This window comes from Rhinolophus ferrumequinum, chromosome 17, assembly GCF_004115265.2.
Source record: "Rhinolophus ferrumequinum isolate MPI-CBG mRhiFer1 chromosome 17, mRhiFer1_v1.p, whole genome shotgun sequence".
In the NCBI taxonomy this organism is placed as follows: Eukaryota; Metazoa; Chordata; class Mammalia; order Chiroptera; family Rhinolophidae; genus Rhinolophus; species Rhinolophus ferrumequinum.
The window spans coordinates 4993722-5016112 of NC_046300.1; the positions used below are offsets into that span (position 1 = coordinate 4993722).

The 22391-nt window shown below is 44.2% G+C and overlaps 1 protein-coding gene, 1 long non-coding RNA gene and 1 pseudogene across 2 annotated transcripts in view; all 3 read left to right on the plus strand.

Moving 5' to 3' along the window:
* LOC117036631 (uncharacterized) overlaps positions 1-10549 on the plus strand; it is a 39303-nt gene extending 28754 nt beyond the window's left edge. Inside the window, exons 3-4 of the long non-coding RNA XR_004425423.1 lie at positions 6712-7103; positions 7436-10549. This is a non-coding gene — a long non-coding RNA (uncharacterized LOC117036631). The remainder of the gene's footprint in view (positions 1-6711; positions 7104-7435) is intronic.
* A 4323-nt stretch (positions 10550-14872) lies between these two features.
* LOC117036912 (peptidyl-prolyl cis-trans isomerase FKBP2-like) lies at positions 14873-15711 on the plus strand (annotated as a pseudogene).
* A 1548-nt stretch (positions 15712-17259) lies between these two features.
* ARL8B (ADP ribosylation factor like GTPase 8B) overlaps positions 17260-22391 on the plus strand; it is a 41065-nt gene continuing 35933 nt past the window's right edge. Inside the window, exon 1 of the mRNA XM_033132375.1 lies at positions 17260-17598. Within this exon, the coding sequence (XP_032988266.1) occupies positions 17476-17598 (123 nt within the window). The 5' untranslated portion in view covers positions 17260-17475. The remainder of the gene's footprint in view (positions 17599-22391) is intronic.

Genomic DNA, 22391 nt, shown 5'->3' on the forward strand with positions numbered 1-22391 from the left:
ATATAGAAATGGAAATTGACAAAAATCATGGATCTGATACTCAATGAATGAAACTTGGTAAATGTTGAATTATTGGGGAAAACAAGAAGCTTTAGCTTTTGATGATTTTGTCATCTGTCATCGTTTTGATGACAACAATCAATGTTTTTAAATTGATAGTTGAAAGTAACTCCTCTGTTAACCTTCTTCTTAAGGCTTTGGCATCGTCCTTTTTTTACCGAATTCTTTAGTCTTGTGTAGTCCAAGTCCCAGAGCAGAAAGAGGGAAACACACAGCGTAGGTCACGACCGTACCAGCAAGAATGACAGCGGCCCCCCAGCAGCGATGGAGCTCGCTCCATACTCCTTAGGGACCCAGAGGATTCTGAAGTGGTGCACAGAAGTGTCCAGTACGACAGGTGAACCCCCCAAAAGTGCTTTTTCAACCCCTACTCATGGTGGAACCGAGCGCCTCCCACACGACCCTGCCATACGGTCATTTGAATCCCGAGCGAGGGAAAACTTTTTCCTTCCTTCCTTCCTTCCTTTATTCCTTCCTTCCTTCCTTCTTTCCCTCCTTCCTTCCTTCCTTTTCTTTCCTGACTCAATATAAACAGAAGTTATAATGACTATCATCTCGCCTCAGTGGAGATTCTTCCACATCATTGCTCGTGGGGTGCATTCGCACTGAAGATCAGAGAACACAGACTACCAAGAAAAAGATGCTAGAGGAAGCAAATCGTTACTGTTTACAAAAATCCAAGCAGCATAACCCAAAGCCAAAATGCATTTAGATTTCCTAGGGCTTTTTAATTAAAAGGGGGGAAAGCCCAAGATTTGGCATGACTTGTGTCCTTGCCTGGATGATGGGTCATGGGCTGTACAGAACTTGAATATCGGTCCTGTCCATGAGAAAATCACTGCTACTGTTCAAAAATATTTAAAACTGGTAAAAACAGTCTATTGCTTGTAAATTTGGGCATCAAGTCAGACAGTCAGAGGGCAGTTTTCTTGGATTGTCTTGGTCCCTGAAGGAGCTCTTTTATCAAATCATACTCTGACGTGAAGCTCGTGGCTTACATTGAAGGAAACCATATGAAACAGCTGAACATAATTCACTGTTACATTTTCTTTAGAGATGCTGTTGGAGGTAGCGCCATTACATCAGCCAACCCCACCCCCGCCCCCGCTGTGTGTGTGTGTGTGTGTGGTCAGGCAAAATCTATTTTAACCTTATACTCAATGGGCAAAATCAATTTTGAAAATAATTGTGTTTTCTGTTTTGCTTTGGCTACCTGGAAGTTTACTGCTAACTTTGCTGCCTACCTTCAATCATGGTACAAGAATAGTGTGTATTTCTGTGTACTGACACTTTATTAGCTTATCTTGTTGTTGGGCCTTTACTTTCCCTACTCTAGTAGATTTTTAAGCAAGGAAGAAATCTTGTGGAATAGTATGCATTTCAAAAACAAAACAAAACCAAAAAAAAAAACCAGCCTCCAGTCTGTTTTAGAGTTAGGCTAGGTAAAATTTTAAAGATAAAAATAGCATTTCAATATCCTGAAATCCATATGAATAACGTAAGTCATTCCAAGTGTTGGAATTTTTAAAATTTAAAATCACTGGAAAATCTAAAGACTATTGACATTTACATCCCACAGTATTTTCTCTGAAGTCTCTCAAACTCTTTTTTTAAATCTTGGAGCCATTAAATAGCATTCCTGATACCCTTCCCAGTTCAAAACAACTAGTAAATAAGACACAGGAGACAGACAAAGGGAGATGGAAATGTGATCTCTATTTCCGGTGAAGATGACTGCAGATCGTGACTGGGAACACTCCACTGGAACGGCCAGGTCCTCCCACCCAGGGTTTGGTGTGGATGAATTCCAGGTCTTCCACTATCCAGGCAAGAGCAGGTCCAAATTCTGCCCCCTTCAGGATGGCGGGTCGAGATGAGGACAGATCCTGCTCACTCCTTCTCCCAAAGTCACCAATCAGAGAAGTCACTCCTTCCCTAGAACTGGGAAGGAGGGGGACAGAGAAGCCTAAGCGTCACCCGGTGGGGTGTTTCTTAATGGCTGCCAGTGGTATGTTGGGCAGAACCGTTGTGGGGACAGAGCCCCAAAAAGCAGTTTCCAGGCTCTCGGCCTCACATAGAAAGGTGCTGGGTCAGGTAGTAAATGGCCGTCGACTGTGATCAAATGGCCATCAGCTGTGGCTAATTGGCCGTCAGCTGTAACCAGTGAGCCACTGGCCACTAATATAACTGCCGTGGCTGGGCTAGCAGAAAAGGGGGGCTAGCAAGGAGATGGTGGCTGAGCCTGCAAGCGGCGCAGTGAGGGGTGAGAATTGTGTGGCTCCTGTTTCCTGTGTCTCCAACCCAGCCGCCAGTGAGAGTATAGTGGTGTGACTCCCCTACCTATGGCTCCGTGGGTGTTCCTGTTTGGCCTCACCGTGTCCTGCGTTTTTATGTGGGGAGCGGGACCAGAGACCCTGCAGGCCGTCCCGCATGACAACCGTTCTTGGTCAAACTTTCCCACACACTGTAAGATCTTCAGCATCCTGGACTTGTGGGTCAGTTATTCAACAGCCCAAATAATGCCCTGTATTTCCAAATGCACCCCCTTACCCACAGGATTAAGAACCTTGCTTTAGAGGAAGTTCCTTCACAGAAACAGGAAGCTGATGGGGGAAGGGGAGTAGAAAGTGGCAGAGATGGAAGTCTCTTGCTAACGTTAATGCTTTGGTTATTATTAACTTTCTATTAGCTGTGAATTCTTAAACTATTTCCTTAGAACGATACTGATGCACGTGGTCCTCATTCTGGTCCTGCCTGGCAACGCCGACGAGGAATGTCGGGAGCAGCTTTATAAGGCAAGCGGCCAGCCTTCAGACTTGCTTCAAAGGCTCCTTACCCCTCAGATGGGGAGTTTTGTTGTGTGGTCACAGGGACAGTCACATGGGAACATTGGTGGTTTGAATCCTGACGAAGTTTACAAAAGCTAAAGCAAAGGAAAAGGGCCCACGCAGGAGATATCAAGGGGAAGCCTGGGGGCAGGGGTGGGGTGGGGGGGGAGGGGGGATTTTGCCTCTTCCATCAGCCACTGCAAGCAACTCAGAAAGGTAATATCCTTCCCCATCACGTTCCCAATTTTAGCACTCCAGAAGAGACTGAAAAGTTAACATTTCCAACTTCCACTCTGAATCCATCACTCCTAGAGATTTTTAAAAATGATTTTTAAGTTCTACAAGTAGTTAACATTTATTTCAAATAGCACAATCATATGTCGTTTTCTCAGACTTAGATGGTATCTGTTGTTGACAAACTCAGTGCAGTTTCTCTATTATCTACATGCCCACCATTCTTCCTTCCCCTTTAGGATTATTTTTAATGCTTATAAAGGTGATCTTTACGACCTAAAACAATGTCATTTAACCTCAGTTTATTTTTGAAATTTCGACTGCTATCTATTGACACTCCTCTGTGTAAGGGAGTGGAAATTAGTACATTAAATTTCTACCCAGTTCTCATCTCCACCCTCCTTTCATTATTTTTATTGATTTTTTACTGGCAAGATTATAATTCCTTTCGTATTCATCTAACGACTGAGTCTAAAAGCTTAAACTTAAGAAAACTATTATAATACTACAATTATGTAATTACTGTTTACCACACAGCCAGTTAGTCTGACTGGATCCAATGAGAAGGAAGTGTAACCTTGTGCCCTTAAACTTCAACCACTTGAGAAGAAGGCGTCTTGAGCATTTTTTAAGTGTCTCTTCCTTCATTGCGCTCTGGCTTTCGTCTCTTCTTCTGGGTCATACTTAGACACCACGGCTTCTTTTTTTATCTGACCCTATCTTCTTTCTTGAATTTCTTTTTCATCTCACTAGACTGTCTCCCTTTTCAATTATTTTATTGTTCTGTACTTTGGTTTATTTTTTTGCACGGTAGCCATAAAGATGTCTTATAAGCATGTGAGTGCTTTAATCTCTCCAGCAGGTCACTGTGCCATAGGTAGATGCCGGTGAGGTCATTCCTGTTTTTCTGGCTGAACTTCACCCCTTGATTTCCATCAGAGATCATACGTTGGAATGTAAGCGTGTTAGAATGACTTCATTAGAGGGATAATCTAAAACTTACACTTGCTGATTTAAAACTCTTAGACCATTCACAACTTGGGTCCCTCTGGTGGTAAGGCATTTCTTGCAACAAAGCCTACCCTTCCATCCTGTGCTCTTGGCTGAGAACTGCAGCACTGAGGCTCTTGCTCACCGAGCCTCATTTCTCAGTCTCAGCTCATAACCCTGAAGAATCCTGAGAATCATCTTGGAGTGTCCAACTCAGCTCTTCCATCTCTCCCCTTTTTAAACCCAGTCACTGACGCTGGTGAATTTTAGCTCTTGGTTTCTTCTTTTTTCTTTTAACCGTACTTTATGGAAGTATAATTGACATATAGGGAAATGCACAAATCGCAAACATACAGCTCGATGACTTTTTAATGCGTGCACCACTGAGATCAAGATATACTGAACTATGTTTTTTTTAAAAAGGGAGAGTCTGAAAAAAAAAGATGTGCTATGTTTCTGTCACTCTGGAAAGCTCCCTCTTGCTCCTCTGCAGGCCATTACCCTCCCTCCCTCCCAGCTAACCACTGTTCTGACTTCTATCACCATTATTTATTTTGGCCTCTTCTAGAACTTCATTTAAATGGATCAAGAACTATGTATTCTTTTGTTGTCTGGCTTCTTTAGCTCAACGTGTTTTCAAGATTTGTTCATGTTTTTTCGTGGGTATCAATAGTTTGTTCTTTTCTACAGATGAGTTCCATTTCATGACCATACCAAATTTGGCGTTCCATTCCTCTATTAATGGGTGTTTGGGTTTTTCCTAGATTTTGACTATTATGAATCAAGCTGCTATGAGCATTTGTGAGTCTCATTGTGTATATCTGCTTTCACTTCTCTTGTGTTCATACCTAGAAGTGCCATTTGCTAGGTTATAGAGTAATTACATGTTGAACTTTATGAAAAGGTGCCAGAGAGTTTTTCCACAGTGGTTGTAGCCTTTTCTGCTCACACCAGCAACATAAGAGCATTCCAGGGGCTCCACATCTTCACCAACACTTGATAGTTTTAGTCTTTTTAATTTCAGTCATTTTGGTGTATGCATAGTAGTAGCTCATTGTAGTTGAGTATTTCTTTTAGAATTTTGTTTTTAAATTGGGAGTACATTCATCCTAGCATATAAGAATACATATAGCATATAAGAATACAGGGTGTTGCCTGATTCATGGTGGCTGTGTACAGAAACCTAGGATCAAAAATCTTTCATTCATAATTACATCACTGACTTCTAGAATCCATGTTTGCTGACAAGGCGTCCAGTGACCGTGTGGTTCTTTGTTTTTCAGGTCACCGGTTTTCTCCTTCTGGTAGCACAGAATATGCATATCTCTTGCAGAATTTTTTCTTTTCATTTTGTCCTTAGAATTCTGAAAGTTTAACAGTGTGTTTCTACTCATGAGCCTCTTTCTACTCATCCTTTTGAGCACTCAGGGGCCTTTTAGACTTCCAAAGGGTCACACGTTTCTTCATCTTGAGGACATTTTCTTCTATTTGGGGAGATTATTTCCTCCTCGCTCCTGTCTCTGCCATCTGTTTCTGATAGTCCTAGTACAGAAGTTGGAACCCCATGGACTTATCTTCCATGTGTTTTAACTTTTCCTTTTAATAGCTTCCCGCATTGTCAATATCACCCACCAGTGGTACTTTGGTTACAATTGATGAACCTACATTGACTCATCATAATCACGCAGTCCATAGTTCACCTTAGAGTTCACGCTTGGTGCACATTGGACACGTGTAGAATGACACATATCCATCATTATAATATCACACAGAGTATTTTCACTGCCCTAAAAATCCTCTCTTCTCTGCCTATTCATCCTTCCCTCTCCCCCAACCCCTGGAAACCACTGACGTTTTTTCTGTCTCCACAGTTTTGTCTTTTTCAGAATGTGCTAGAGTTGGAATCATACAACATGTAGCCTTTTCAGATTGCCTTCTTTCACTTAGTAATACACATTTACATTTCCTCTGTGTCTTTTCGTGGCTTGATCGTTCATTTCTTTTTCACAATGAATAATATTTCAGTGTCTAGATGAACCACCGTTCGCTTATCCATTCACCTCCTGAAGGACATCTTTGTCGCTTCTAAGTTTGGGCAACTATGAATAAAGCCACTATAAATATCTGTGCAAGTTTTTGCATGGACGTTAGGTTTTCAACTCCTTTGGGTAAATACCAAGTTTAACTTTTAAAAACAGTTGTTCTTTTTTTCTCTGTATTCTTTGCTTTTTGTCTACATCATAAGGGATTTATTCAAGATTATCTTCTAGCTTGTTGTCTCGGTCTTCACCTCCATCTGTTCTATTATTCAGTCAGTCTATTCATTATTGAATTTTGGCTATTTTGGTCATATTCTTTTATTCTGCTTATTCTTTTTTATAGCAGCTTATATTAGTAAATAGATGTAAAATAGTCTCAAAGGAATTTGATGATCCTAATTCGTTTTTATTTTTTTTAAACATTAAATCTGTTTCCCTTGAATTTTTCTTTCTTTCTTCTTGGGTCAGTTGTTGTGTTTGTTCACCTTGATCCTTGTCTTCACTGTTTTTGGTTTTCCTTAATTATCTGGTCCAGCTGGTCTAAATGCAATTTGTGGCAGTTTGTGTTTTCCAGAGATGGCCCCACGAATATGTCTCGTCTCACACACTCTCCTTATAATGTGATGCTGACACTGGTCCATCAAGAGGCGGAGTCCATGTTCCCTTCCCTTGAATCGGGGTCTGTCTGCAGTGGAAGTGATGCTATACGACTTCCGAAGCTTAGTCATAAAGACAATACAGTTTCTGCCGGGCTGTCTCTCGGGACGTGTCCATTTGGAACCCCGAGCTGCCTTGTAAGAAGCCCAGCTTCCCTGAAGCCACCACACTGGAGAGGCCATCTGGAGAAACCACATAGAGATGGAGCTGCCTGAGGATCCAGCCCCTGCCTTTGAATTGCTCCAGTGCTGACAGCAATAGACATAAGTGGTCCCCACTGAATTCTGCCTAAATTGTAAGCAATGTAAATATTGTCATTGTTTTACATTTTTAATCATTTGTAGCACAGCAATAGATAACCAGAAGATCTCTCTTACCCCCAATCACGGCCTCCAAACAGCCCTTCCCTGTGGGCTCCCACTCCCAGGCTTCTCCTGGCCCCTTTGGGAAGGGCTGCTCTTTATTCCAGTGCTTTCCCTCCACTTTTTTCTCTACTCATCAAGTTCCATTTCCCTTCCACCTTGTAGAATTTACCCTTCAGAATCTGCTCCTGGTTCTCTTATTTTGTTTTCCTTTACAGTTACGGTTTCAGTATTAAAAAAAATCTTTTTATTGTCTTTTTCATAGGCTTTTGGAGACCAAATCCTGTGCTCAGTTGATGGGAAGCCTCCTAAAACTAAAATACATACACAGACACACACATGCACACCCAGACCTACACACATACATGTTTTCAAAATGGAACAAAAAATCTGAGTGGAAGAAGAGGAATGAAATAATTTCATGAAGAGGATTTTTTGATCAATCACACACCATGAATTTTGAGGCCCTGGGCCAAGAATTAAGAGAGGATGTGAACATTTAACAAGAAAGAAAGCAAGGTTCAAGTACGAAAAGCCTCCTTTAATTTATTTTGTTTTGGTAAGAACACTTAACATGAGGTCTATCCTCTTAGCAAATTTTAAGTGAACAATCATGGTTGTCGACTGTAGCACAATGTTGTCCAGCAGATTCATCTTACTTACCTGGAACTTCATGCCTGTCGAGTAATAACTACCCATTTCCTCTCCCTCCAGGCCCTGGTAACCACCACTCCACTCTTGGATTTTATGAATTGAACTGTTTCAGATACCTTACAGAAGTGGTATCATGCAGTAATTATCTTTCTGTGACTGGCTTATTTCCCTTAGCAAAATGTCCTCAAGGTCCATCCATGTTGTCACAAATGGAAGAATTTCCTTTTTAAAGGCTAAATGATATCCCGTGGTGTGTATATACCACATACCCCCTAGTCAGGGGAGAAGTCAACAGGCCTCCATGAATCGTCCAGGGTCTACTTTGTTTTTCGCTCCCATGAAGGGCTTTTTCTAAGAGTTGTTTGTGTAACTGGAAAAAAATCAACTCACATCTCGGGCCATATCCCGTTGGATCCGAGATGGTATCAAAACTGTCTGAACATGAGCAACTCCACCCTGGAGTTGCTCGGGGCATGAAACTGTTCCGAAGAGACATTCCACTTTGCGTGGTGAAGAGCTGAGCCAATCTTATCCTCTTCTGTGAGGACGATATATTCTAAATGAACAAACGTAAAGATGGGTTCAGGCTGTCTCCTGAACATCCACCAAAGAAGCACCGGGAGGCAGGGAGGCTGGACTGCTGGGGAGAAGTTCCACGCGACCTCCAGTTCCTTGTATCCGGGCAATAACCTCCTGTCGACAGCGATCCCTGGGCATGTTCGCCGTGGATGACTTAAAGGAAACAGACTAACAGTGAAATAGAACAGCCAACGTTATAGTTTACAAGTTCTCTGTTCAACACTGGAGCAGTGGCGAGGGCAGCACAGCTGTCACTGCTTTGCAAAACAAAGGGATTTACAAATGGAGCAGAAGTCCTTGCCATCTGACACCTGCATTGGATTCACCTGCTGAGAAGATATCTTGTTTAAAATGCAAATATCTGTTCCCCACTGGAACAGTTTCCTCAGGTGACGCTCTCCTCACGCATACTGAAATTTGAGAACCGCTATAATGCAGGTAGCTTTCTTCAAAAAGGGTGTGTATATGTGTAGAGCAGATGCACAATCTGTGTGTCAGAGGTGTTGGGGTAACCATGTTGAAAGAGGAGGGTCAATGCCATTGCCCAGAAAGGAGGGTGAGATCAGCCTTTTACATCCCAAATCTTAAAAGACACTCTGGAAAGGAGAGGGAGGCAAGTGCTGTCATTGCTTCTAACCCAAGGATTATGAAGCAATTCATACTGGCTACATAAGCACAAGGAATTTTTAGTTTTATTAAGTTACCAGGATGCCATAGAAGGGTTGTTGTGTTACTGAAAACAGATGATCAGAAACTGTGGTTTTCCTGGCCCATTTAGAATTCTGACCACTAGAATGGACACTCCAAGAAGGTTTTCTTTTGTTGTTGTTTTGTTCACTGATATTGTCTTCAATGTCTAGGACAGTGCCTGGCACATAGTAGGTGCTCAGTCAATGTTGACTAAAACCACAATTTCAAAGGATTCCCAGGTTGGTGCTTTGCTTCAGCAGAGGCAAGAAGAAATTAACAGGGATATCAAATCTGTTTCCTACATGGAAGCATCCAGAATCCCTACCCTTTGCAATGGTGGGAAACTCCACTGGAATTTACAAATCAGTGGTTTCAATTTGCAACCTCTGCTCCCGAGGCCAACTTCAAATTACTGTTTTATGAAGGAGCAATACCCTGAAGAGTGGACAAAACATAAGTGTATCCACCTTATTCCAGGTTGCTCATTGAGCTCTGCGACAGAGGCTCTCATTAAAGGCTCACGAGGTGACAGGCTGGGGAGACCTCACCTGGTCTCAAGGGGCCAGAGGGATTTGCGGCTGAGGGGAAAGCCTTCAGGTTTGATCTTCCATTGTCAGGTTTCTTCCTGGGATTTCCTTTGTTTTGCATTTTTCTGTTTGCTTTTCTGAGCCTCATCTGACAGTTCCTTAAAAATTCATTCTCATCTGTCCATTTCTTCCTTTTCTTTCTGAGCAACAGCCAAACCCTCAAAGCCCAACACCCAGAGAGAATGGGCAGGCTGTTTAAACTCAGTAGATTTTAGTTGCATTAGGACAATCACATTAAATTAAAACAAACAACAGAAAAACACACCTCCTTCACTGGTGGTTGAACATTAACTAGTAATGCTAATAGTGACATTAATGGTGTGATTTCTTGAGCACCTACTATGTGCCAGCCAAGTACTTTACATACATAGGTTAACTTTCATGTTGATAATAACAGACATGAGATTTAGAGAGACTGTGTTGCTCAGGGGAACAAGGCCAAATCATAAATCCTGCCTGATATAAAGTCACCTACAATATTTTCAGGGCAATAAGGCAAATTTCACAGCAGCATGTTATATTTAATCTCATTAATAGCAAATATACATAAACATATGCATGTGCACTCACATAATACATGTTTGTAAACATATGAGAAAATTATGCAGAAGGCTGTGCAAACTCAGGCAAGTTACCTACCCTTTCTGAGCCTTGGTTTTCACATCTGTAAAGTAAGAGGAGTAAAGTATCCATCACGAGAAAAGATCTGAGGATTAAACGAAATCGTCTACATAAAGCATTTAGCACAATGTCTGATAGAAAAATAAGTCCTGATCCATTTTTTGCTATTACCATTATTACTAAAGAAAACTCACCAAACTGTCAACAATGATTGCCTCTTGGGAGTGAAACTGGGGGGTCAGGAAGGAGATGGTGATTTGTATTTTCTACTTTATACACATCTGAGTTGGTTGAAGTATTTATACCAGATGCTATAGTTATACATTTTTTATAAATTATTCTATTAAAAATCCTCTCACACATTTATTTCCCCAAATGTGTTTATATTCTCCTACAAGCAACCAATAAAATAATAATGAACTCTTTTTTGAAAAAACATCTGAAAGTTCTATTGAAGTGCGTCTGTTCTGTAGCTTATTTTTGGCCCCAAAGCAGTGTGCAGAACCCGGTGTTCTGGACAAAGTTTTCCTTGGACGCCGTGAATCGGTCTTTCCTCAGCACATGGCACAGCAGGCCACCTGCCTAGGCCTAGGGTGTATTTTGGACGGACGCGTCTATCCTGAAAGCTTCCAGGCCGCCTTTGAACTTGGTCTGGCAGTGGATGAAAACCTCCAGCGCATCCCGGAGGATCCCGCTGCGCGTCAGAGCGCGGTTCCTGCCTCGGGCTGCGGGTTCGCCGCTGTGCAGTGCGCCCCGAGGTCGCCAGCGGGAGTTCGGAGGCGGCGGCGCGGCCTTGGGGACCCGGGCGTCCTTCCGCCCCACTCGCTGCCCTCACCAGCCCACCTACGGCAACGACAGGCGTCCTTTTGGAAGCCGGGCAGAAATTCACTTCCATCTCACTTTTCTGCGCCTGCCTCTTTGTTCCATCAAATGAACCGTTGCCAACGGAGAGGAATCCGAACGTTGCCAGGACAGGAGCCGGGCTGTGACTCGATTCGTTGGGACACGTTTACAGACCTCCCCTACCAGGTGTCAGACCGGAGCCAGACGCTGGGATGCCAAGTTGAGTAAGACAATCCCTGCCTCCAGAGGACTCAGTCTGGCCAATGATAATAGGATGAAACGAATGGTTACAGTGAAACCAGTTTGTTCTACTTTGGGCTGAAGCGCCATAGTACTAGATGTCACGTGTCAACGTGATGGTCACGCAGGACTTGCAAGAGGGGGGCTTTGAGGTGCTGACCCTTCACTCCCACTGAGGATAGCAACCCAGAGGGGAAATTGAAGGAAAAGACGGTGTTTGCAGAGGCTGTTCACGAGTTGAGTCACTCCCCACCCAGTGAGGGTGTGTGTGAGGCACCTACTTACCATCTTACACCCAAGAAAAGAGGCTTTAAAGGGACCCCTTAGAGAGGCTGAGGGCACAGTGGACGCCCTGCCTGAGAGATCTAAACGTGTGGCGCACGGGCGGCTGGCTGTTGTGACTGAGGAGCAAAAAGACCTTCTCACACTGAAGCAGTCTTATCCTCACGGGTCGGGGGAACAAAGCATGGTGACTATTTCCAGGAGACCAGTTGTGGCTCACCTGCCAGAAAGAACTGGGGTCAGGCTGTCTTACCCAGCGGGCCTCCCAGTGGGGGGAGGAGACCTGAGCAAACAAACAGAAACCTCACGATGTCAGTGTTGATGACACTCCTCCTTCCAGAGGGGCCACTCCGGTGCTCCCGCCTGTTGGTACCCATTGCCCCCAGAGTGAGTTTAAAGGACAGGGCAGTGGGAAATAGAATAAAAATTTTCAAATCCAGTTGTTTTCAACTGGGGGCAATTTGGCCCCCCAGGACCTTCTGGCAATGTCTGGAGACACTTTGGGCTGTCACAACTGGGGGCAGACTGGCATCTAGTGGGTCAGGAATGTTGCTGAAGATACAGAGGACTGCTGCCCACACACAGGACAATTATTTGGTCCCAAAGGCCAATAGTGCAGAGCTGAGAAACCCTGGCCTTGACATTGCAACCACAGGATGTGTCTAAGCGCGGCTAAAGTGCCCGAGAGGACAGCCCAGAGGCATGTGATGGTACTGTGAGCCCTCAGAAGGAGGGGCTATGTCCTCATTTTCTGGGTGGCGTGCCTGTCACAGGAACTCAGAATTGGGAATTTCCACAGGAGGTATTAGCAGAAATAAGAGAAGTGTCATTTAATGAGCACTGTCTGTGGGCAGAATGCTGGGCTGCGAGACTGATTATATTGTCGCATTTGACTCGCCTGACAACCCTGAGAGGTAGATGTTATCCTGATGTTAGGCTCTGAGAGGTGACGTAATTTGCTGAAAGTCAGAAGTGAGAGAATTGGTGTACAAACCCACACCCTCTGGACTCTAAAATGCCTGCTTTTACCATCAAACGATGCACTGACCAGTCATCAAATCCCCCAAAAGCAGTGATGACCTGGGTGAAGCAGAGACACACTTAAAAAAAACTGATGCTTCTCTCCCGAACCTCTGTGTTCCTTTGTCTATGATCCCCTTTGCTTTGTTACATTTTCTTTCATTTCCCTACCTTTCTTTGTTCCTATCATAGGTAGACTTTGTTGTTGTTGTGTTGATTTCTCAAATAGATTTTAGACAGGATTCTTACAGAGTACTTGACAGAAACTGAGATCCAGCTGGCCGAAGGAGAGAGATTGATTGTCTCAGATAATTGAAACATTCAGAACAGCTTCAGGCCTGACTGAATCAGGGGGCTCCCACAAACAAACAAACAGCCTTTAGACACTTTTCTCCACTGTCAAATGGCCATGTGGATGTTTCTGAGCTCCACTGATGACTCTTAGGTTGTGTGTGTGTGTGTGTGTGTGTGTGTGTGTGTGTGTGTGTGTCAGTCATTCGATGTTTCTTTGTTTCTTTTAAATATATAAAATCATGGACTATTGAAGGTGAAAAAGTTATCTCGGGGATGAATAGTCAGAACCCAGGGGATTTTTAAGGCCTGCTGTATGGCCTATTCTGTATGATACAGTAAGGGTAGATACATGACATCATGCACTTGTCCAAACCCATAGCATGTACAACACAAAAATAAACAGTAACGTAAACTGTAGCCTTTAGTTAATAATAACGTAGCAATGTTGGTTCATGAATTGGAACAAATGGAACAAAGATAATTTGAGAAGCTGTGAGAGGGAAAGAGGGTTATATCTGCTTACTTTCCCATAAAACTTAAACTCCCCTAAAAAAAAAAAAAGGCTATTCAAAAAGAGAATGATTTCCTTTCCCATGCTGGAATCCACTCCTGAACATTTCAGTCAAGCTGCTATGAAATCATAAGATTTCAGAGATAAGAGGTTCTTAACACCAAGGTTGTGGCTTTGATTCCCCCAGAGATAAGAGGTTCTTAAATTTTATCTTATCCAAACCCTTATTTTCTAGATAGGGAAACCAAAGCCCAGAGAGGGGAAGTGACTTGCCCAGGATCACACAGCTATTTCATTTTTAAAGCCAGGATATGAACTTTTTATTCAAGATAAGGGTTTTCCTTCCTGGCAGTGCTCTTGACACTCCCACACACTGCAGTTAATATTTGTTTTCTACCTTCAAAAGAATGTTTAGTTTCTTAAATTTTTCTTAAAAGTCCTTAATTTTTTTTAAAAAAATGGGATTGACTATCTCAGTTTTAGAATAAAGAGGCATGTTCCTTCTAAAGAGAACTCCCTAACTAGCCTTGCTTCTCTTTTCCTGAGGCCAACACTCTCCTTCCAAAAGACAGAACTGACATTCTGCCCCTTGCAGATGTGGGCGGGTCATCTGTATGACCTGGAGTGACATCCATGGCTAATGAAAAATTCCGGCCCCGTGACTGACTTGGCCAAAATGCAGAAGTGTCTCGTGGGTAAGGCCCAGGTGCTGGCATTTTAAGATGCTAGGAGGCTGATAATCAGGCCAGTGGGAACTTACGGAATGTGTCACACCCATTTTATTCCTTGTCCAAAAATGAAGCTAGCAAAACAAGTGCCTACGAGGTGAGATTTCAGGATCCCCAGACTGACCGACTCGTTTACTCAAAATAAGTTTATTGCCAAGTAGAAATGGCCCCTGTCCTTAAGGAGATTACACTTAAAATCAGGTTCCTAATTGGGATATTTCCTTCTCTGGGCCTCAGTTTTCTGATAGCTAAATGAGAATGGTCTTCCAGGATGCGTCCAGCTCCGATGCCATGAAATTTTATCTTTCTTGCACAGCCGTCATACAGCAAAATTAGTAGTAAAATCACGAGAAAATGAGGAGTTTTGAGTATTGCCTTTAATAAAACATCTTTACAAGTTAAGTAAAGAAGGAAGCTGTAGAATAATTCCTACAACATATTCTTATTTTGGTATATATGCAAAAATTCCCCACCCCATGTATGTGCATGTGTTTATTTGATCAAAAAAGAGTAAACTATTAAAATGGGTTACTTCAGAGATGAATATTGAGGGTGCCAAGAGATGGATGACCTTTTTCTTATCACACCTCTGTCCTGTTTGAATTTCTACAACCATCATATTGCGTGCTTTTATGATAAAAAAATAAATTTTAAAGTTTTTAAAGTGGGAAACTAGAATCTGGAGGTGAGAAGTCACTTTCCATTAACTAATGATTTTAGAGGTGAAGGCAATTACAGTGAGTGTAAAGGCTGAGGAATATTCCATTTCTCACTTTGCACTTAGCTCGTTTAGTTGTTTACTCATTAATTGTCGAAGTGCTTACAAAGTCGAGGTCCCAGATTCCATCATCCTTTAAAGCGATACAATAGCCTCCTCACCTATCACTGTCTCTGCTCATTCCCTCTGTATGAATTTGCTAGAGCTGCCGTAACAAAGGACCACAAGTGGGTGGCTTAAAACCACAGACAAGCACGACTGGGTTGACTCCGGGGGCACGGTGAGGAGGGACATGAGGCTGAACTGGGTCCTGACAGTACTGTCCATCTGCCTGAGCGCCCTGGCGACAGCCGCGGGGGCCGAGGACAAAAGGAAGCTGCAGATCGGGGTCAAGAAGCGATCAAATCGCGCAAGGGGGATGTCCTGCACATGCACTACACGGGGAAGCTGGAAGATGGGAAGGAGTTTGACAGCAGCCTGCCCCAGAAACAGCCCTTTGTCTTCTCCCTGGGCACGGGCCAGGTCATCAAGGGCTGGGACCGGGGGCTGCTGGGGATGTGTGAGGGGGAAAAGCGGAAGCTGGTGATCCCATCAGAGCTGGGGTATGGAGAGCGGGGAGCCCCCCCAACGATTCCAGGTGGTGCAACCCTGGTGTTCGAGGTGGAACTGCTCAAAATCGAGCGACGTTCAGAACTGTAGCCAAGCTGGGGAGGGGCAGCGGAGAGGCCATCAGGGACCAGACTGTTTAAAAACAAAACAAAACAAAACAAAAAACTTAAAGCTAAAAACAAAAAAACCCACAGACATTTATTGTCTAGGGTTCTGGAGGCTAGAAGTCCAAGACCAAGGTGTCGGCAAGGTTGATTTTTTTGAGACTGTGAGAGAGTCTGTTCTATGCCTTGTCCCAGCTCCCGGTGGTTTGCTGGCACCTGCAATACTTCCATCTCTGCCTCTGTTGCCACATGGCCTTCTCCCCTCATGTCTGGGTCTCTTCTCCTCTTATAAGGACACCAGTGGACTAAGGACCCACCCTACTCCAGTATGACCATAACTGATAGCAATTGCCCAATTTCCAAACAAGATCCTGGGGTTAGGACTCCATCTCTTTTGGGGGAACACAGTTCAAACCTCAAAGCTTCCTAGCGTATTCCATGGAGCTGCCAGAGCGAACTTTTAAAAATATAAATTGGTTCAATCTCCTGGCTTCCCAGCACAGCATGGATAAAATCAATCTAGGGCCACTATGCCCTCCTTGATTCGGTGCCTGCCTCTTTCTTCATCCACATCCTGCCCACGCCCTGCCTTATTAATCTGAGCCAACCACACTGCTGTACTTCTATTTCTAGAGCATCCCATGCTCCTTCCCCCTCAGGGTCTTTGCTGTTCCTTCAGTCTGGAAGGTGATTCCACCAGGCGTGCACCTGACACTCTTTCTCACTTCTTCCCAAACCAGGACCACTCCCTCCCAGAGGTCTACTCTGACCCTAACTAGAGCAGAAGACACTCCTGTGTCCTATTGTTTGGTTCTCTTTATAAAGTTCAGTACTACTATATATATATATATATATGGAAATATTACATGTCTCCTCACTAGAATGTGAGCTCCATGAGGGCAGAGATTTTTTTTAAATCTGAAAACCTTGCAGATGTTTTTGTTTACTTTTCAATTAAATGAAACTTTTGAACAGGCAACTCATTTACATGGTTGCAAGTCAAAATGATATAAAAAGATATCTAGAGGAGTCTCATTCCCATTCCTGCCTCCAGCTATACAGGTTCCTCGACCCCCATAGGAAAACATTTTTATTAGTCTTCCAGTACACACATTTGCATATATTTACATATACATTCTTATTTTCCCAACTTACACCAAAAATATCATTATATACATAGTCTGCACTTTACATATATGTTTCTTGAAAGAATTTCCTGGACTTCATTACAAATCGGTTTATAAATCAGAGACCAGCCTCGTTGACATACTATACTTGATTTAATCAGCTCCCTATTGCTAAACACCTGGCTTTCCATCTTTGGCTATCACCAAAAATGTAGGGCAGGGATTTTTATGCTGAACGCCGCCCCCCTTCCCCGCCCCCGTCTCGAACTCCTTCTGCATAGAGTAGGCTGTCAATAAACAATTGTAGAAAGAATGAATGATGAATTCACTAACACATTTATGAGCGCAGGAGGGCGTGGTAGAAAAAAAGGCACCCAAGGCCGGCCCGCTGGTACGCGGTGCCGCGCGGAGATCCCACCAGGTGGCGCTGCAGGCGGCGGGCGAGCCTGGCCCGGCCGGCCTCGCCGCTCCTGCCGTGGGCGCCGACGGCGGCGCGTGGACGAGCGTGGGGGGAGGGCGAGTCATATGACCCGCTCGGCTTCCTGGCTCCGGCTGTCGCCGCCCGCCCGTGTCTGCCAGTGTCGCGCCGGGGCCCCGAGGAGCCGTTAGGGGGTCCGGGCCGAGGCCCGCTCGTGTGGAAGCCGCCGCCGCCGCCCGCCCGCCCGCCCGCGCGTCCGCCCTCCGACCCGGCCGCCATCATGCTGGCGCTCATCTCCCGCCTGCTGGACTGGTTCCGCTCGCTCTTCTGGAAGGAGGAGATGGAGCTGACGCTCGTGGGGCTGCAGTACTCGGGCAAGACCACCTTCGTCAATGTCATCGCGGTGAGGACCGCCCGCTCCCCGCCGGGGCTGTGGCCGCGACTCCGGCCCGAGGGGCGGGTTGGGGCCGCTGGGGCGCGACGGGGCCCCGGGGTGGGGGTGGGGGCAGCCGTGCCCGGACCTCCCCGACGGCCAGGATTTGGAGTTTCCCGCGTGTCGGTGGCTGAGGGGTGGCGCGGAGGTCGGCGGCCGGAGGGTTATGCCCACGTCGTCGTCTCCTTCCCGGGGCTGTGCCGTCGACGCGGCCGGGGCTCGGGAAGGGCGAACTGGGGCTCGTCGCGGTTCTGAAGCGCTTGGGGCGCTGGGGTTCCTCGGGTTTGCTCGGGGGCAGCCGAGGGTTGACTCCAGCCGGGGACTTGCCCGGAGCCCGTCGGTCCTGTGAGAAAGCGGGAGAATTCAGTCTCCCCCCAGACGCCCCTCGGGACGCAGGCCCCGTGCGGACCTTCCTGAGTTCTGTGCGCGGCTTGTGCCCTGTAACTCGGCGACGGGCTCCCGCTCGTTCCCACAGGGACGACACCGAGCGGGGGGGGGGGACTTCCGGCCGGTCCACAGCCGGGCCCGGCGTTCACGCCCGGCAGTTCGGGGTCCCTGCCCTTCCGGGGCTCGTGGTCGGGGCTGAAGCCGGGGGACTGGACGGGTCTGCCGTCCGCAGAGAGCGCACGGCCTTGGGAAGCGGCGGGTCGTTTGTGAGGGTCTCTCGTACTTGAAGGGACTGGGCAGGAGCAGAGCTTATTCCAGGCCCGGGAGGGGCGTCTGGGAGGGACGTTGCCCCGGGAACCCGCGCACAGCGTGGTGCTCCTCCAGGAGTGATTGAGGGGAAGGATGGTTATTAAGTTTTGCTTGTTTGTGGAAGGAATGAGAGCAAAACATGCAAAGAGTCTCGTCGGTCTTTATTTACAGCCCAGGAGCTGCGTGACTCAGTCTTAGCTGGTAGGGGCTTGAGCCGCTTTGGAACTGTTCTCAAGAGAGATGGCAGCGCTTCATCCACCGTGGAGATGAGGCTGGACTCTTATTTACTAGGAGACTAGCTGTCTAACTGGTTTGGTGACAGGCGTGATTCAAACACAGCTCCCTTATTGGAGAACATGTGTGACTTGTGACTCTTAGTCCTTGCAGTGATGGAGCAACAGGAATGAGTAAGACTTGGAGGGAAAGAGATTGAGCAGAAATCTAAATTGGAAGAATGTCGCACATAAGTATAAAGAAAATTTATCTACTTGTTTGGCTCTTTTTGTAGTATGATTTTATTTGGCTTGAGATGACTGCCTTTCAACAGGTGTAGTAGAGTGGAATGTGTATCTAATGCTGAAATTAAGGGAGAACTTTGGACTCAGTATCCATATTAGAATTTTTATAGGTTATGGAAAAGATCGCCTGAGTGCAGATGAGCTCAGTTAACTGTAAATTCTCTGATATTCCTTTGAAATAAGAATTGGAGTCTCCTTGTAAATCCTGTCCTTTTGACAAGACTGCATTAATTTATGGTGTAGATAGGTGCATTGCTACAATCAGTTACGTTTGTTGCAGAGAAGTAGTTATGCTTGGGAAACAAACAAAAGTGTGGTAAATCCCTGAGGAACTCAGAGCAGTGCAGCTTCATGTCATGAGCACCCTGGCTGTGCCATCTGGCTCTGCCACTTAGCAGCCTTCTATCCTCTTTCGGTCCTTCCTTTCTGGCGTGTTAATTGGAGATAATAGTATGTTTCTTACAGACTTGCTCTGAGGAGTAAATGAAATGACAGATGTGAAGTGACTGGTAGCATGGTGCCTGCCCATTAGAAGGGGCTAGGTAAATGGGAACTATTTGTAGTGGGTATGTATACTCCTTTAATGCAGTGTTTTGAAAAATACTGACAAGGGGATTAGCTGGGGTCATTTCTTCTTTAAATCTCTGTATACATCCAGATGTGGCCTCCATTACTGGATCTGTGGATTATAGCGAGTAACACGGCAACACACACCCTTTTTTTTCCCTTTGCATTAGATTACTTTTAACAACAAAACTTCTGGAAAGCCATTGAATTTAAAGTGAACCAGTGGTTCCACTATTATTTTAACGTGAGACTTTTTTCTTTTTTTTTTTAAATTTTAATGAGGTTGGGTAGCTTCCTTTAAGAAAAAATCTGAACTGTAGTTGCCTATTTGTTGACTAGGATGTTGGAAAAAAGAGACCACTAAATTTCATACTTTTTAAAATTCAGACTCTAACCTAATCTGTGATTCTCATAGAATATATTGAGGATGAGGAAAAGGTTAGTAATTAAAGGTGATTTTTGCAGATTTTTAGATAGAAACGGTGTGTCCAAAACAGTAAAGTTAGCATTATCTTTTTAAAAAATCAATAGTGCTACTCTTTGTATTTTGTATAAAATGTTTGTTTTATAGATTAAATACAGATGTGTTGAGCACTATGTGTCACTTTTATTAAAACTCAACAAGTAACTTCCCAGGTATGAAAGTTTCAGGTGAAGCCAATTTTCTTTTGGGAAAAATCAACTTTTGTAAACATCAAATTGTGGCTCTATCTTCTGTCTTAAAAGTTAAAAAAAAAATAACATGTTATTTAATTTACTCAAATGGTTTGTGAAGCTGATATATGTAACATTTGGACCATTCTTCAATTAAGCAGTTTACTTAAAGAGAGTTTCAGTCATAAAATTCATATTCTTATGGTTTTAAAACTGAAGTGATGCTTCATGTAGAAGCATGATACTTTATGTAGAAGCAATATATAGATACAAATTTAGATAATAGTGTTCTTTTGGTTTTTGGACATTAAAAAAGAAACACCTCTAGTCTTTAACGTTCTGATTCGTGTTAGGGAATGAAATATAGTGCCTGTTGCTATATTCTGGCAGTTAATTGCATAATAAATCATGTGCCCTATATGTGTAATGTATGTTTGAGCAATGTTTATTTTTAACTGAGACTCTTAGATGGGTTATAAGATAGTTACTAAGAAATGTTTACTAGGATCTACCAAAATGTCAGAAGATACATTTTATAAACATTTTTGAAATGTATTTTTGAAATGGGTAGTGGTATAAAAATTTGTCTACGCTTTTGTGAAGTGTTGATACCACAAAGATTAATCCAGTAATAAGTTTCTTACTCCTGAGAATTGGAAAAATAAGATACTTGGGGAGATTGTAGAAATCTGAACCTAGAGTTACTATTATTGTTACTAATTTTTATTGGGGAACAGTGTGTTTTCCAGGACCCATCGGCTCCAAGTCAAATCATTGTTTTGTTTTTTCAATCTAGTTGTGGAGGCACAGCTCACTGGCCTATGTGAGAATCGAACTGGCAATCTGGGTGTTACGAGCACTGCACTCTAACCAACTGAGCCAACCCACCACCCTAGAATTATTTTGTAAGAATTTATAGAAACCTTAATTTTGCCCTCATTTTATAGATGTAGCTAGGATATCCAGAAGGGTTAAATGAAATTCCTAAGGCGACAAAGCTAATTAGTAGCAGAGATAAAATTAGAACCCAGGGCCAGTGCACTTTTCAACTTTTCCCGTCTGCCTCTATAGATCCAGTGGAGGTTAGAACCATAGAGCTGCGCATTCAGAGATTTTAATCCTTTAAAAATCTTTTTTTTTTTTGAAAAGTGGTGTGTGTTTTTTATTTGTTTGTTTGTTTTTTTAAGATTTTATTGGGGAAGGGGAACAGGACACTTCCAGGACTTTTTTCCAAGTCAAGTTGTTGTCCTTTCAATCTTAGTTGTGGAGGGTGCCGTTCAGCTCCAAGTTGTTGTCCTTTCAGTCTTAGTTGTTTCGGGCGCAGCTCAGCTCCAGGTCCAGTTGCCGTTGCTAGTTGCAGGGGGCGCAGCCCACCATCCCTTGGGGGAGTCCAACGGCAACCTTGTGGTTGAGAGGACGCGCTCCAACCAACTGAGCCATCCGGGAGCTCAGCGGCAGCTCAGCTCAAGGTGCCGTGTTCAATCTTAGTTGCAGGGGGCGCTGCCCACCATCCCTTGTGGGACTCTAGGAATTGAACCGGTAACCTTGTGGTTGAGAGCCCACTGGCCCCCTGTGGGAATCGAACCGGCAGCCTTTGGAGTTAGGAGCATGGAGCTCTAACCGCCTGAGCCACCGGGCTGGCCCCTAAAAATCTTTTTATATATAAATATGCTCGCTACTCTTAAGACTGTGGATAGCATTTAAATCCAAGCATTTTAAGCAGGTGACAAACATTTGAGGGGAAAAAATTTATATATATCCCAAAAAAATGTATACACATTGTAAGAAAGGAAAAAACTGTATTAAAATTGTAATACTCAATATATACCGATAACAAAAGATGAATCGAGTCATGTGTATACATTTTTTGGCACCCCCCCCACCCATACATATAATTTGAGGACAGGAATTAGAGGAAGGGCTGATTATCTGGGAAGACTAGAAGTCGGACAATATTACAGTGTACGTTGAGACGTATGAAAGAACTGGCTAATGGGCATTGTTGGGTGATGGAACTACACTTAGTATTGTTTAAAAGAAAAATAGTTCTGTGTTTGATCAGAGTACTTATTATTTATTTGGGGGTGGAACTGGCAAAAGACAGTTTGAAGAAAATTTGCTGTGACCTAAGTCTAAAGTTGAACAGACCTGGAGCTTTACTGTAGACGCCAGTGCTCCAGTGAGGAATTCTTCAAATACGGTCGGAGTTGTGGACCCTGAGGCATCCTGCCTAAGGGCGGCTCTTCAAAGCCCCCCTCCCCCATCCCATCCCTGCTCCCATATTTTGCCCATGCAGACCTAGAATCTAAAAGCCCGATGTTCTAGTTA